This window comes from Pinus tabuliformis, chromosome 6 (assembly GCF_031772625.1).
Source record: "Pinus tabuliformis cultivar Carrire ecotype Pingquan chromosome 6, CPIR1, whole genome shotgun sequence".
Taxonomy (NCBI): Eukaryota; Viridiplantae; Streptophyta; class Pinopsida; order Pinales; family Pinaceae; genus Pinus; species Pinus tabuliformis.
In genome coordinates, this window is record NC_142292.1 from 69,208,390 (window position 1) to 69,223,854 (window position 15,465).

Below are 15,465 nucleotides of genomic sequence, written 5' to 3' on the forward strand. Positions count from 1 at the left end.
AAACATAAATTTGCAAATTATCTTTCACACTGAAATAATTTAAAAGATAGCAACTTATCAATCCACCATTGATATCCATAGAAAGAAACCATAATACCAGAAAACTACTACGAAATGAGGTGGATGAAAAATAGTTATTACGGTGGGTTCTCCGGTTACTAAATTAAGAGGTTGTGCTTGTTTTTTAATTAAAGAGTGGTTGTTTCATGTTATTGAAGAATGTTTGACTTAGCTGCTTTCCCGGAGGGTTAACACACACCATGGAAATAATCTTGATGAAGAGCATAGCGATATGTTTGGAGATGGGAAAACGAATATGGTTTGGTACAGTAAATGCGCGTGATAAATACAAAATAATGTTAAACATCACATCGATGACTGTCTATATATATATTTAATTCTGGACGACTTAGTTCAATGTTTATATATTTAAAAAAATATTTCCAAATGGAAAAGGTGTGTTGTGCAATACTTTTCTATTTAACAAATAAAAGAAAAACAGAATGTTTCTGCTACGAGTAGACAGACTGACCAAGTCTGCATGAAGAAATGAAACCCGAAATTGTTGACAACTTCGTTGAGATACTTAAATCTAAAACATATCCCTTCTTCCCTTGGTTGAGACGCAGCCAAATCCAATAAGGACAGGGTCATATGTGGCGGACGGGATTGGGGTTGGGTAGCCAATGACTATGACTGCGTCTTTCTCAATTTTAATTTTGAAACACGCAACCGCGTCCAAGTACAAAGAAGGAGTCCATCAAGCAAGCAAATTTAACTCAAGAACTTGGCGTTGGCGGCGTTGCTGTTATAAAAAAGAAGAATGCTCTTCATATTTCACCAAAATCAATCTATCATATAAGGATCAAATCAGATCAGAGGGAGCATCTACTCGAATCGAATCGAAGAATAGTAGTCACTCAGTTGCCTGCAGTCCAGTCATGAAATCCTTTCTAGCGCTAGCGCTTGTAGTACTAGTGGCGCATAATATTGTTAATATTGTGCGTGCAGGTGCTGCAGATCCTTTACAAGACGTTTGTGTGGCTAACACGAAGAGTGGAGGTTGTTGAAATAATAATTTCAACTGAAGCTTTATTTTTGCGATGCGATCTATCGCAAATCGCATTCTCAGCCTCATTGCCTTTGGTTACAACTTGTGTTTTCTGGTGATTGCGATGGTGCGATGCGATCCGATCGCATATCGCAGATCGCATCATATGTGTGCCCCAAATTTTGTGTTCCAACCAAATGGGATTTTGCGATGCGATCTAATTAAAGTCAATGGGTGAAGTATAGGCCAGCATTAAATGAAATTTTACGTGAAGTAAAAGTTTTTACTTACCGCCAGTAGATGTCAGTAAAACAGTAAATGCTATTTACTGTGGGTTGGTAAGTTTTGGTGAAGTCTTTAATTTTATTTCAGCGGGAGTATGGGCACAAGAAAAGGCTGAAGAGGAATGGTAATGCACAACAGTGCGAAGTAATGAAATTGAAGAGTGAGGCACAGCAGTGCGATGTATTGTAACCCACGCAGCAGCGTGAAGAAAATTCGTGTAATTTCCACACAGCAGTGAAAGTAATTTTTCTGTAGTAGAAGTCTGTTTTTACAGCAGTGAATGTAGAAGAGATTCTTACACACAGCAATGTAAAATCTCAGGAGAAGACTGAGTAATTTTTTTTAAATGTTCTTGGTGAATCCCTCTGAGAGAGGAAGAAGGTTGTAACAACAGTTGCTCTTATTAATGAATAGAAATGTGTGGTGTGTGAAATCTCTGTCACCTGCAAGTAAATTTTTTTTAAGTTTCCGCTGTGTTAAAGATCCTGTGGAGGTAACAGAGCATTGTTCTCTGTTCTGTGTTTTTGTTTTTGGGATTTTGCCAGAAAAATCCCCAACAGTGGTATCAGAGCTAATCCAGGCTCTTTGGAGGTGACAAAGAAGCTGAAGGAAAGACTCTTGTTGCAGCAGCAGTAAAGCTTCTCCAGCAGTGTGAAGTTTCAGCCAAAGGGATTCAGGTATTTTTCAAGTTTTTGTGTTACTGTTGAAGAAACAGTCAGTGATTTAAAAAAAACAGTCAAGTATTTAAAGCCTAGATAAGAATGGCAAGGTCAAAGAAGAAAGCCTCCAATCCTCCTAAAGTTGTGTCTCCCTCCTTTACTAAAATAGAAAACAATCTATTTGAAAGCATTCTAGTTGAGGCTCCAAGGTTCGATGGGAACTTCGATATATGGGAAATAAAAATGAGGGCTTTCTTACAGTCTGAAGGGATTGAAATCTGGAAATCAGTGATTGATGATAACAAGAGGGATAAAGAATCCAAGGAGTACAATGCAAAGGCAGCAAAGACTATCTTGGATGGACTCCCTGATTCTATAAAGAAGAATCTAGGAAAATATTCATCAGCAAAGGATATATGGGACAGACTGCATGACCTTCATGTAAAGGGAGCACTGACCATGACAATGAGTCAAGAAGAAACTTATGAACCCATCATAGAAGCTGAGAATGAAAAGCTTGACCTCATCAAGCTTCAGGTAAAAGAAAGGGATGAAGAGCTTACCAAGCTGAAGAAGGAGCTTGACCAATGCAAGAAGAAACATCATGAAGAAGTCATATCCATGACAAATCAGCTGAATGAAGCAAAGAAGCAGGAAGACGCCTTGACAAGTCAACTTGAACAAAGGCACAAGAGAGTGAACAAGCTTGTAGAAGAGATTGGACAGTACAAGGAAGAGGTCTCCTCCCTTAAGTCTGAACTACAAGAAGCCAGGAAGCAGGCACAAGGAGCTGAAAAGAAAATGGAGAGCAGTCAAGTAGAAATCTCCAAAATGAAGACAGAAATTATCTCCCTTAAAATAGTAGCAGCTGAAGCTACTCGTAGCAAAGAAGAAACTGAGGGACAACTAGCAAAGAAAAATAATGTATGTGAAAAGTTGGAAGAAGAGATTGTCCTCCTCAGGAAGAAGGTTGAAGGGATGAACAAGATCATGAAGAGCTCTCAAGCCTTGGATGATATGCTCAGCTATCACAGATCTCCATTTGATAAATCAGGACTTGGGTATGTAGGTGAACCCTCAAACAAGAATGAAGATACTCTAACCAAAGGAGATGTGAAGAAGCCAGAAAGAAGTTGTGATGCTTCTAGTTCCAGCAAAGGCAAGGAGAAAAATGAAGGCTGCAATAGAAGAAATCCTACTCCAAGCAGAAAACCAGCTCCAAGAGGAAGTGTAGCTGATGTCAAAGAGGCAAGATGCAATGGTTATCAACAAAGGATCTCAAGGCAGCAAGGCTTCAGAAGTACATCAAGGAAACCTCCATCTCCCAGGTACCAAAGTTCATTTTTGGGTTATTGTTATGCTTGCTCAAACTTTGGTCATATGGCAAAATACTGTAGAGCATTTCATGGAGATAGATGTTGTGGTCCCCGACAATCTCCAAGAAATAATTTCACAAGAAGAAATCATGAATTCTTATTCATGAATAAAGTTGAATGCTTCAAGTGTCATAACATTGGGCATATGGCACGTGACTGTAACTTAACATGGGCTCTTACACAAGCTAGACCCATGCAAAAGAAGAAAGTTACACAAGTATGGAGAAGGAAGGAAAGGCAATCTGAAAACCCCTTGAACTCCCCAGTGGATCTAAATTTGTTTTGAGAAGAGTCTGCCAAAAGAAGACAAGCACACATTAAAGGGGAGCTTGTAATTTTTTTGCTGAACTGTCTTAACAGTCACTCTTTGATGAAGACCTTTTCATAAGGGAAAGATATGAAGTTAAATCTACCATAGAAGCAGAGAAGAAAAGTATGCAAAGCAAGAAGACCCTCACAGCAGTGGGAAGACAGAACATAAAACAACAGTTTGTAAATTTTTTTTGGAGCACAAGGATTAGAATGAACAGCAGTAAAAAAAATGTAATGTTTTTCTTCATACGCAATGCAGCATGCAAAGAAATGCATAAAGAAAAACAGGAACAGCAGATTTTTAATGCACATGGGTGAATGATAATGTGTGGCAGCAGAAAAATGAAAGGAACTGCACAGCAGTGCATTGTGTAAATAAAAAAATGAATGAAGACTAAGATTGTGTGAAGCAAGGGTGTAAATAAGAAAAGGCAGCAGCCCATGTTAATTTTTTTTTGTGTGGAGAATGCAGCGCAAAACAGCGTGAGGATGATTTCTCTCTATGTGCAAGTATTGGAGAGTAAAGAGTTAGTGTATGGGCACACAGCAGTATGATGGAACAAAAGGCAGCCACAGTGCAAACTGCAGAGGCAACGCAACAGCAAATAAAAACCCAGGGATGACAGAGTCTATGGTTATGGGTATGGACAACAGTGCATAAGAAAAGGCAGCAGCATGATGGCAAGAAGGAGAAGCACAGTAGTGCGAAGAAAATGAAACCAGAACTAAGAGAGAATGAATAAATGTGTTTTTACACAGCAATGCAAATAAGAAAATGCAGCAGCATGAAGTTTTTGTTGAAGAAATGAATGGTAATGGGCAGCAACACATGTAAAAGAAATTTTTTCTTTACAGCAGCAAATGTAAGTGCAGTGAGTGTGTTGTTTGCATCTGAAATGCAAGTGAGACACAGCAGAAGTACGATTGTAATCAATGAAGGGGAGCAGGCAGCAGCATGAAGAAAAGTTTTCCCATTGTGAAGAAGGGAAGCACGCATAAGTGCACAAGTAAAGAATTCTCACACAATAGTGTGAATGTGAGAAAGGAAAGGCGCAGCAACGCATATGTAAGAATTTTTTTTATTAACGCACAGCAGTACAGGTGTAGACGCAGTAGCGTGGAGCAGACACAGCAGTGTGGGGTAGACGCAGCAAAGAAGATGGAACAACAGTGCAGCAGAGAATATGCAGCAGCATAAAAGAACAATGTAATGAGTATGCACAACAGTGCAATGAATGTTTTGTTTTGAAACTGCATCTAAAGTAGTGTTTGGCAGTAATCCCTCTGTGAGAGGAAGTGAAGTTCTTAGTGAATCCCTCTGTTAAAGAGGAAGGTGCTTTTCAACACAGTGTCATGGTAAATCCCTCTGTCAAGAGGAAGATGCTTTTTAGCATACACATGGTAAATCCCTCTATCAAGAGGATGATGCTTTTCAGCATAGTCACAGGTGAATCCCTCTGTCATGAGGAAGGTGCTCTTAAGCATAGTTTCAGGTTAATCCCTCTATTAAGAGGAAGATTATTTTGTTGTGTGTGGAACTGCATCAGAAGTAGTTGGTGAATCCCTCTATGTGAGGAAGATGTCTTTGTAACAGCAGTGTTGGTGAATACCTCTATGTGAGGAAGTGTTTGGGTATGATTGATAACCCAGCAGTTGAAATTAAAGGGGAGTGTTGAAATAATAATTTCAACTGAAGCTTTATTTTTGCGATGCGATCTATCGTAGATCCCAAATCGCATTCTCAGCCTCATTGCCTTTGGTTACAACTTATGTTTTCTGGCGATTGCGATGGTGCGATGCGATCCGATCGCATATCGCAGATCGCATCATATGTGTGCCCCAAATTTTGTGTTCCGACCAAATGGGATTTTGCGATGCGATCTAATTAAAGTCAATGGGTGAAGTATAGGCCAGCATTAAATGAAATTTTACGTGAAGTAAAAGTTTTTACTTACCGCCAGTAGATGTCAGTAAAACAGTAAATGCTATTTACTGTGGGTTGGTAAGTTTTGGTGAAGTCTTTAATTTTATTTCAGCGGGAGTATGGGCACAAGAAAAGGCTGAAGAGGAATGGTAATGCACAACAGTGCGAAGTAATGAAATTGAAGAGTGAGGCACAGCAGTGCGATGTATTGTAACCCACGCAGCAGCGTGAAGAAAATTCGTGTAATTTCCACACAGCAGTGAAAGTAATTTTTCTGTAGTAGAAGTCTGTTTTTACAGCAGTGAATGTAGAAGAGATTCTTACACACAGCAGTGTAAAATCTCAGGAGAAGACTGAGTAATTTTTTTTAAATGTTCTTGGTGAATCCCTTTGAGAGAGGAAGAAGGTTGTAACAACAATTGCTCTTATTAATGAATAGAAATGTGTGGTGTGTGAAATCTCTGTCAGCTGCAAGTAAATTTTTTTTAAGTTTCCGCTGTGTTAAAGATCCTGTGGAGGTAACAAAGCATTGTTCTCTGTTCTGTGTTTTTGTTTTTGGGATTTTGCCAGAAAAATCCCCAACAGAGGTATGTAAGACTTTGAGTTTGAGGTCGTGATCATGTGTTTGCTTATCAGGGTTTCGTTTCGTTTCATGCGATGTGAATAACAATATAATCTGATCATGTGATTAGGGTTTCGATTCGTTTCATGCGATGTGAATCTGATCATATATATATGTTTATTTGACTGTAATTGCAGTTAATGTGAACGGGTTCCCGTGTACGGATGCAAGCATGGTTACCGCAAATGACTTCATGTTCAGGGGCTTAAATATTGCAGGGGATACAAGTAACATGATGGGATCCAACGTCACTGTAGCCAATGTAATGCAGATACCAGGCTTAAACACCTTGGGAATCTCCATGGCTCGGATTGATTTCGCTGCTCCTCTCGGCCTTAATCCCCCTCACACTCATCCGCGGGCCACAGAAATCTTGGTGTTCATGGAGGGTACTCTCTCAGTCGGCTTTATCACCACTGCCAATAAATTGTTCAGAAAAACGCTTGAGAAGGGAGACGTGTTCGTGTTCCCCAAAGGTCTGGTGCACTTCCAACAGAACGTGGGCTATGGCAACGCAGTGGCCATCGCTGCACTGAGCAGCCAGCTTCCAGGAACCCAGCAGGTCGCCCAATCCTTGTTTGGAGCCTCTCCCCCGGTTGATGCCTCCCTTCTGGCCAAAGCTTTCAAGATCGATGCCTCCCTCGTGCAACTTCTCCAAAGGAAATTCTTGGGTTGATGCCCACTCATCTAATTCAATCATTCATTCATGCCAGGAGTCACCAATCATTCGTCGGCTGTTATGCGACCAAACATACAAATAAATAAAACCTCTCTTTCCCTCACGTACGTGTATAGTCGTGACTCCTCTATATGCAATAAAGGAAAATTTTACATCAATATGGGTGTTTGAGAGTTTTATGTTATAATCATTTACACCTTTCTATTTCTGTTTAATGGACACGACACTGCCTAATAGCTTATCGGTTGAATTGATGGAGCGCTGCACGATGCATCTCATCTGATGCAAACAAAATAAAAGTATTTGTCTTTTAATTGTGATGCAAACAAAAGAAAAGGCAGTTGTCTATAACGCGACTTTTTGAAAGTCTTTCCGGCGGGTTATTCCAGTCGAAATCCGGCAGGAATTTATTGGAATCGCAAGTTTGATAGCTAGTTTCTGCACAATGAAAGCGTCCCAGGGGTTTTCGAGGGTGCTGAATCCAAATATGCAGTTAAAAAACCATTTTAACTGCAAGAAATCAAGATTTAACCTCAATTTCTTCCGCCAGATTCCGTCACCGGAATCTCCAAAAAATCGCATTATAGACAACTCCAAAGAAAAGTATTTGACTTTGAATTAAAGACGGGATATAAAGAAACACTCTTATCATTTAATCCGTACTGGTGTCCTTTTTGGTAATGTGAAATTTCCGTGTTGCGATCGTTTACTCTTTGACACAACATACCCTAATATCTCCGCTCAATACATCGACCACGGCATCATCATGCCTCTCTTCCAAACAAAACAAATATATGGCTGAGGTGAAAAAAATACACTCACTGCATTATAAAGACTAAATGAATGAGTGATTAAATTTAGTTTTTTCCTCTAGTGACACTCCTTTAAATTTAGATTTTGTGTCTGGCGGACATGATTTCAATTTAGGTTTTGCTTCGGGTGGACGAGATAAATCGTTTGAAATTTGATTTCAAAATATGTTCTTAAATTGATTTTTAATGACTTTTGGATTTTGGATTTTGTATTTGAATGGCAAAATTAAATTTCCATTTATTTAATTTTTTTTTTTTTTATTTTGTATTTGAATTTGAAATAATAAAAAAAATCCAAATTTCAGTTCTGTATTTGAAATGCTGAAAAGTTGTATGAATTCTGTCACATATCTCACCTATGTAAAAAAAAAAATTCTTTTACCATGGTGTCTGCACCATCTTTATATAGTTGCTTATACTGTCGTATATAACTGATATTGCTATTTGATATTGTCCATCACGGGTACCAATGGTTTAATTTAACTTTTAGTTTACTTGTCCAACTCCATTATGATGCTACACCACCTCGACACTATGTAATGGATAACTTTGTTATGTGGTTACGGAAATATATTAAATCCCATCTACCATTATTTGCTGGCGCTCCCTCCGCGGAACACCTGGACTGAGCTTTTACTTCCGCTGGCTTGATCACGTGCTCGGGCATGGCCTTCCAGGCTGGAAACCTTCCCGCTCTTGCACTTTGGATTTACCGCCTGGATCTACGGTGTAAGGGCTTCGAGGAAGATCAAGGGTGGAGGTTTCTCCACGTCTCATGGCTGTGACTTCGCGTTTATATTGTGGATATCCCGGATTATTCGAGATTTCGTTGGCTCTGTTTGGCGCTCCACAGCTCTTTGCATCCTTCCGCCACAACTGGGAGACTATCCCACATCTCTGCGCTGATTCTCCTCTGTCGCTTTCTTCCAGCATGCGACCTCACCATGGCGCTACCGCTCCGAGGATGTGAGTCTTTAAACCAACTTGGTAAGGTTTCTGTTTGTTAAGATCCTTTCGATTTTTTCTATGTTTTTCTTAAGGAATAAACAAAGTAATCGGCTCTCTCTGTTGCATGACAAATTGTGATGTTCTGCCACCGTGGCTCTTTCGGCGGACTGCTCTTCCCTCAGGCAATATTCTGCCGAACGTTTATAGGTACACATGTAGGCTTCCCCTTGCACCGTGGATATACACTTGTTTACATTTATTGTTTGTCTTTCGTCTGAGGGTTTCATCTCTGTGTTTAATCGAAAACCCCAACCTTATTTCTTCACGGTTGGCGCAGATGGCGGTAACAGGATTATAAGTTCTGGTTCCATACATATTGGGGTTGATTTGTGAAAGCTGGGTTAACCCCCTTGAGTCTACGGCGGTCTTGAGTGCAAATCTCAGGTTCATGAGGCTGTGCCTCTCGACCGCTGTCTATGTAGCTACTGAACATCATTTTGCTATGTTTCATCTGGATTCATGACTAAGTTTAACACTTTGTTGAGGACTTTTACGAATTATTGTAACTGGGTCTCGACCCATATTGGAAAGACTGCTTTTCGATTTAATATAGAGCAACGTTAAACTTTCCTATTTTATTATCATTCTTCTTACATGGTTTTCCCGTAAGGGTCGAATTTTAAGCATTACTCAGTTTGTATATCTATATTCTTGCTCTGGAATTCGTTCACATTGTTTATGGCTTTACCGAGGGTTTGGTTTATAACGGCATTCGCCCCTTCCCAATTGGTCTTGAAAGTACCATAAGGGTTCGCACCTGCATCCTGTGCAATGGATGCATGGTCGGACTCGGTGTTGGGATTCTTGCAAAAAGAGACCTTCGGGTCCTACATTCTGATTATGAATATAGGTTATGTTTCGCTCATGTTTCTATCATAATGTATACTCTGTCCGCTATATAATGTCTGCCTTAACTCTCTGATATGGTTATCATGATTTTGCTGTGCGTTTGTTCGTTTGCCGTAACAATGCTTACTCTATTGTTTTCACAGAGTTTAACATCATATCGATTTGTTTAATGACAGTAATGCAATCGATTTGTATGATAAATATAATACGATTATCTGTTAATGAAGATAATATTGTTATACTCAGGAGTGATATTATGGTAGTCTATTACAGTCCTTAACTGTTCAATTTCTTTGGCTATTAATTTAAGGATCATGCATAGGGTTAAGTTCTTCTTTTCGGCCGGTTTATTTTTCAAGAGGAATGACGAGCAGAGGCTTCAGGCTTCTGCCTACCGCAAGGGTTACTCCGAGCCACACTAGCCGCGGACCTATTCCGGTTCGAGCTTAAGACTTTTACTTTCTAACTTCCTACTTCTCTTCAAAACTTTGCATCCTGAGGCTATCTACGGATTCCTCTCAAGGTTATAATTTACACAGCTAAGGATGCATTGGCCTTCTGTAGACATTACGTGTTAGGGTATGGATTCCTGTTACAGGATTTCCGCCTACTTCGCATGATACCCGACTCTGCATATTCAGACCCTAACCTCTGCTAATATTTTAAGCTGTAATAATAAATTTCCCTTCACGCTACAGGTATGCAGATTTACACAGTTACTTAGTTGAACACGAAGACATGCATTTCTATATCGCTTAAATATTCACAGTTATTCTATTTTTGATAGTACTGTAGAGTCTCTGTCCCACTGATAATACGCAGTTAGCTACAGGTATTCTGAGTTACCCATTCTATACAAACAATTGCAGATACTTTAGGGTTTAGTTACTTACCTGGTCGCTGCTCGTAGGGAAATTCTTCAGCAAATCTCCTGCAAATTCCTGTGTCAAGCTCGTTATCCACCCATCCGTGAGACTTGTCCTCCGGGACCCGAGTCTCCCCCCGAGCTTCTTCTTACCGTATCACAATCCTCAGTAAGACAGCACCTAGTGCTCGACTATCTGGTCACTACCAGAATTAGTCCAAAACAAAGTTTTTCCTTTTTCCTTCTGTCTGTCTCTACAGCACAGAATTCTGTCTACCAACTTCCTCCTTTTCCTGGAAATCCTTCCAGATAGGGAAGGTGGTTATTTTCAGTTTAATTAACTACTTTCCTTTTCTTTTTCCAGTTCCCTTTTGGGAGCTCCAATACTTTCTGAGTAATTCTTTAAAACATTATTTTAATGCATATTTAAAATTAACAGATTACTCTTAAAAGAAAATAAGTTCCTCAATGTCATTTAGTTTTTACCGCAGTAAACTATAAATAATTACATTTTACGGGGTCATCACATCTCCCCCCCCTGAGTTTGGACATCGTCCCGATGTCTAGCGTTCTCAAACAGCTCCGGATAAGCTTTCCTAAAAAGCTCTTCATCTTCCCAAGTAGCCTCATCCGGCCCATAGTGCTGCCACTGCACTTTAATTTGGGTAATAAGCCGCTTCCGCAGCTGTACTTCTCTCTGGTCGAGAATGCTCAGCGGCTCGACCAAGACCTCTCCTTCCGGTTCGACCTGCAAACAATAACAGTGTCAGTTTTCTATCTCTTGACACCTTTCCAATTAGTTCACTTGAAAGCAACTCTTACCCGTATATCTTGCCACTTGATCACATGCTTAGGGTCATAAATATACTTTTTAAGCACGGATACATGGAAGACATTATGAATTTTAATGTGGCTTGGTAAAGCTAGCTGATAAGCTACTGGCCCAACTCTTGCCAAGACCTGAAAAGGTCCAAAATAACGAGGCGCGAGTTTAGCACAACTGCTCCATTGCAGAGTACTCTTCTTGGCTTGTATTCTTATATAAACGTGGTCGCCCACCTGATACTCTTTGAACCTCCTCTTCCGATCTGCAAAATTCTTTTGCCGATCTTGAGCGGCCTTCAGGTTAGCTCGCACCCTTTTGACCATGTCCTCCATTTCCTTGAGCATTTCGGGTCCCAACCTTAACTTATCTTCCGGGCCACTCCAATTTGAGGGCGTCCGACATTTGCGTCTGTACAAGACTTCAAATGGAGACATTTGAATAGATGTGTGATATCCATTGTTATAATCGAATTCTACCAAGTCTAGATAATCTTCCCACTGAGTCGGCTTTTGCATTATACATGCTCTCAGCATGTCTTCCAACACCTGATTTACTCTCTCTGTCTGTCCATCAGTCTGGGGATGGTATGCTGTACTAAAGTTCAGCTGTGTACCCAATTCTGCAAATAGTGCTTTCCAAAAGGCGGATGTAAACTTTACATCCCGATCTGATATTATAATCTTTGGAAGCCCGTGGAGTCTGAACACATTCTGCATAAATATGTGTGCAATTTGTACTGCCCTGTAGGTCGATTGCACTGGGATAAAGTGGGCTGCTTTACTCAACTTATCAACTACCACCATAATAGAGTCATTGTTCCTCTTTGTTCTAGGCAACCCAGTTATAAAATCCATAGATATAATTTCCCATTTCCATTCTGGGATTGGTAGGGGTTGCAATAACCCAGCCGGGTGCTGGTGCTCTGTCTTGATCTGCTGGCACTCTAAACATCGCGCTAAATATTCAGCTACATGTCTTTTCATTCCTGGCCAGTAGTATTCCTTCCGAAGTGCAGCAAGCATTTTCTGGTATCCGGGATGACCTGCGTAGTGACTGGTATGAAACTCATTCAGAATTAAATTTTTAAGACTATTGTCATTCGGTACAAACAGTCGTTTTTTGTAAAACAGCATCCCATCCTTGCTCACTTCATACCCTTGCTGGCTTTCCTGGCTAGAAAGTGACTTTTTTCGCTTCATTTGCTGATATTCAGCATCCTGGTTTGCTGCTGTTTTTATCCTCTCTTGCAAGGAGTTTTCCCACTTGCTGAGAGTAACTTCGTATAAACATTGTACCTTTCGACTTAGGGCGTCTGCTACACGGTTTTCTTTTCCTTTCAGGTGTTTAATATCAAAATCGAATCCACTTAAGAAATCTGCCCAACGGGCTTGCCTTTCATTCAAGGTGGGCTGACTGAAATAGTTCGTCAAGCTGTGATGATCTGTTAATAACAGAAATTTTCTACCCAGAAGATAATGTCGCCACATTTTAAGTGCATGTATGACGGCTGCCAACTCCAAGTCGTAGGCAGATTACTTCTGCTCATGTTCCTTCAACTTTCTCGACTCATAGGCGATCACTCTCCCTTCTTGCATTAACACACCTCCAACGCCTTCTCGACTAGCATCAGTACATACTACATAATCCTTATTAGGATCAGCTATACTTAGAACGGGAGCAGTAGTGAGTAAGTGCTTAAGTCGTTCAAAACTTTTTTGACATTCTGAACTCCATTTGAATGTCCTCCCTTTCTTTTGCAAGGACGTGATAGGATATGCCACTCTCGAAAAGCCTTCCACAAATCTTCTGTAGTACCCTGCTAACCCCATGAAAGATCTGATATCCGCCACATATTTAGGCACGGGCCAATTCATTATGGTTTTTATTTTCTCAGGATCCACTGCAATCCCTTCTTTGGTGATCACATGGCCTAAATACTGTATCTCCTCTTTATAGAAATCGCATTTGCTGAGTTTAGCATACAGCTGATGCTCTCGCAGGGTTTGCAGCACCATCCGGAGGTGTTCCTCGTGTTCCTCCTTGGAACGAGAATAAATCAGAATATCATCAATGAATATTAGTACAAATTTGTCTAAAAACCGATGGAACACGCTGTTCATTAATCACATGAATGTGGCGGGTGCATTAGTCAGTCCGAAAGGCAGCACTACAAACTCGCAGTGTCCATATCGGGTTCTGAAAGCTGTTTTAGCAATATCCTCTTCTTTAATTCTGATCTGATGGTAACCAGATCGCAGATCAATTTTGGAGAATATTGTCGCCCCCTTGACCTGATCAAAAAGCTCATCAATTCGAGGTAAGGGGTATTTATTTTTAATTGTGAGTTTGTTCAGCTGTCGGTAATCGATACACATCCGAAAAGTTCCGTCTTTCTTCTTGACGAATAGCACCGGAGCTCCCCATGGAGATACACTGGGACGGATATAATTTTTATCCAGCAGTTCTTGTAATTGCATTTTCAACTCAGTCAGCTCAGGTACACTCATTCTATAAGGTGTCCGCGAAACTGGGGCAGCTCCTGGTATTAACTCAATGGTGAAGTCAATATCCCTTTTCGGAGGTAATCCAGGAATTTCCTCTAGAAACACATCCGCGAATTCTTTTATTACTTGAAGGTGGTCTAGCGGACTCCCCTTATTCTTGGTTTCTGCATAATTCACCTGAATGGCATACACTTGGCATCTTTTCCGGATGCATTTCGCTAGCTGAGATGCAATGATTGGCCGGACCTGCACTGGCCGTTTAATTCCCTGCATCTCCTGCTCCATTCCAGAGTCATCCTTGAATCGTATGACCTTTGTTTTGCAGTTCACTAAAGCCCAATGCTTTTCTAACCAATCCATCCCAATTAGGACGTCATAGGATCCAAGTGGAAGCATGTTCAGATCTGCTACCACTGGCTGTCCTGCTATCGTTATAGAGCAGTTTTTGATCTTTGCCATTACTCGTCTTTTAGTCCCTGTAGCTAGCTGTACCAGCCACGGGTTCTTGAATTTTTCAGGCTGCAATTTACACTGTTCAACTATCTTTGGACTAATATAACTCAAAGTAGCTCCTGGGTCAATTAGAACAGTGATAGAAAGGTTCAAAATTTTACCTTCAAATTCGACCATAGTGGGCTGGTATTCTGCCTGGCGGTCGTCCAAGGCTGCATTAATTTTTGGCACACTTCGTCCCACGTCGCCCACGGTTGATGCTTCATGAATCTGGGAGATCTGATCCGTCCCCTTCCGTTGCGGACAGTTCTTGACATAGTGTGGTCCGCCACAACCCCAGCACTGTACTGGGGGTCTGGTTACTCCCTCATTGTCCAAGGCTCACCCTTTCTGGTTTCACTGATAGGCTTGGGCCTGAATGAACCTCTCGGTGCTGCTCTGCTACTCTGGCCTTTGATGCTTCCTTTAGCTCCACCAACCCGGCCTCCTCTATTGTTTCCCACAATTTTACTATTCTTTTTCTCATTCCATTTCCTGTTAGAACTGTCCCCTTTCTGTTTGCTTTGCTGGTAGCACATTCTGGCTTTACGGATGGCTTCGTCCATGGTTCTGGGATTGTCAAATTCGATCCTTTCTCTCATATACATGGGTAAGCTGCTAACAAACCGTTGCACCTTAGCTTTTTCTTCTTTAAGGTAGGGTACATAACGGAGCAAGGAGGTGAAACGATTGATGAATTCATCCATAGTCTGCTGCCCCAACCGCAGATCGTGGAATTCCTTTGCTTTTTCATCATAAAAGCGTTCTGTCAAATATCTCTCTTTAAAGTATTTTTGAAATTTTTCCCATGTTATGGTTCGTTCGCTTACCCCTTTTACGATTTTAACTTCTTCCCACCACAGTGTTGCTTTCCCTTGCAACTGAAAAATGGCCAATCGTGCCTTCAAGTTATGGTCATACTCATATAGTTGGAAATATTTATTCATGTTAATTAGCCATGCTTCAGCCGCTTCCTCTTGTTCCCCATCGTAGTGCGGGGGTTTAATTTTCCGGAATTCTCCCTGCAATTCCACCTTTTGTCGCTTTGAAGTCTGTTGTTCTGATGCATTAGCAGATTGATCCTCTCCATCTTCTGGAATTTCAGATTCTGCTTGGTAGCGCTGTTCCTCCGTCATTCTCTGTTGCTCTGCACTAGGGTTGGCCAGTGGCGGGTTCTGTTTGTCAGACAAGCTTTTTAATA

General features: G+C 40.8%; 1 protein-coding gene across 1 annotated transcript; it reads left to right on the forward strand.

The window, feature by feature from the left end:
• The first annotated feature begins 941 nt into the window (after nucleotides 1–941).
• On the forward strand, nucleotides 942–6,945 carry LOC149257280 (putative germin-like protein 3-2). Its single transcript, XM_089368076.1, has 2 exons — nucleotides 942–1,062; nucleotides 6,367–6,945. The coding sequence occupies exons 1-2, from the start codon at nucleotides 942–944 to the stop codon at nucleotides 6,903–6,905; spliced, it is 660 nt and encodes a 219-aa protein (XP_089224202.1). The 3' UTR covers nucleotides 6,906–6,945.
• The last annotated feature ends 8,520 nt before the right edge of the window (nucleotides 6,946–15,465 follow it).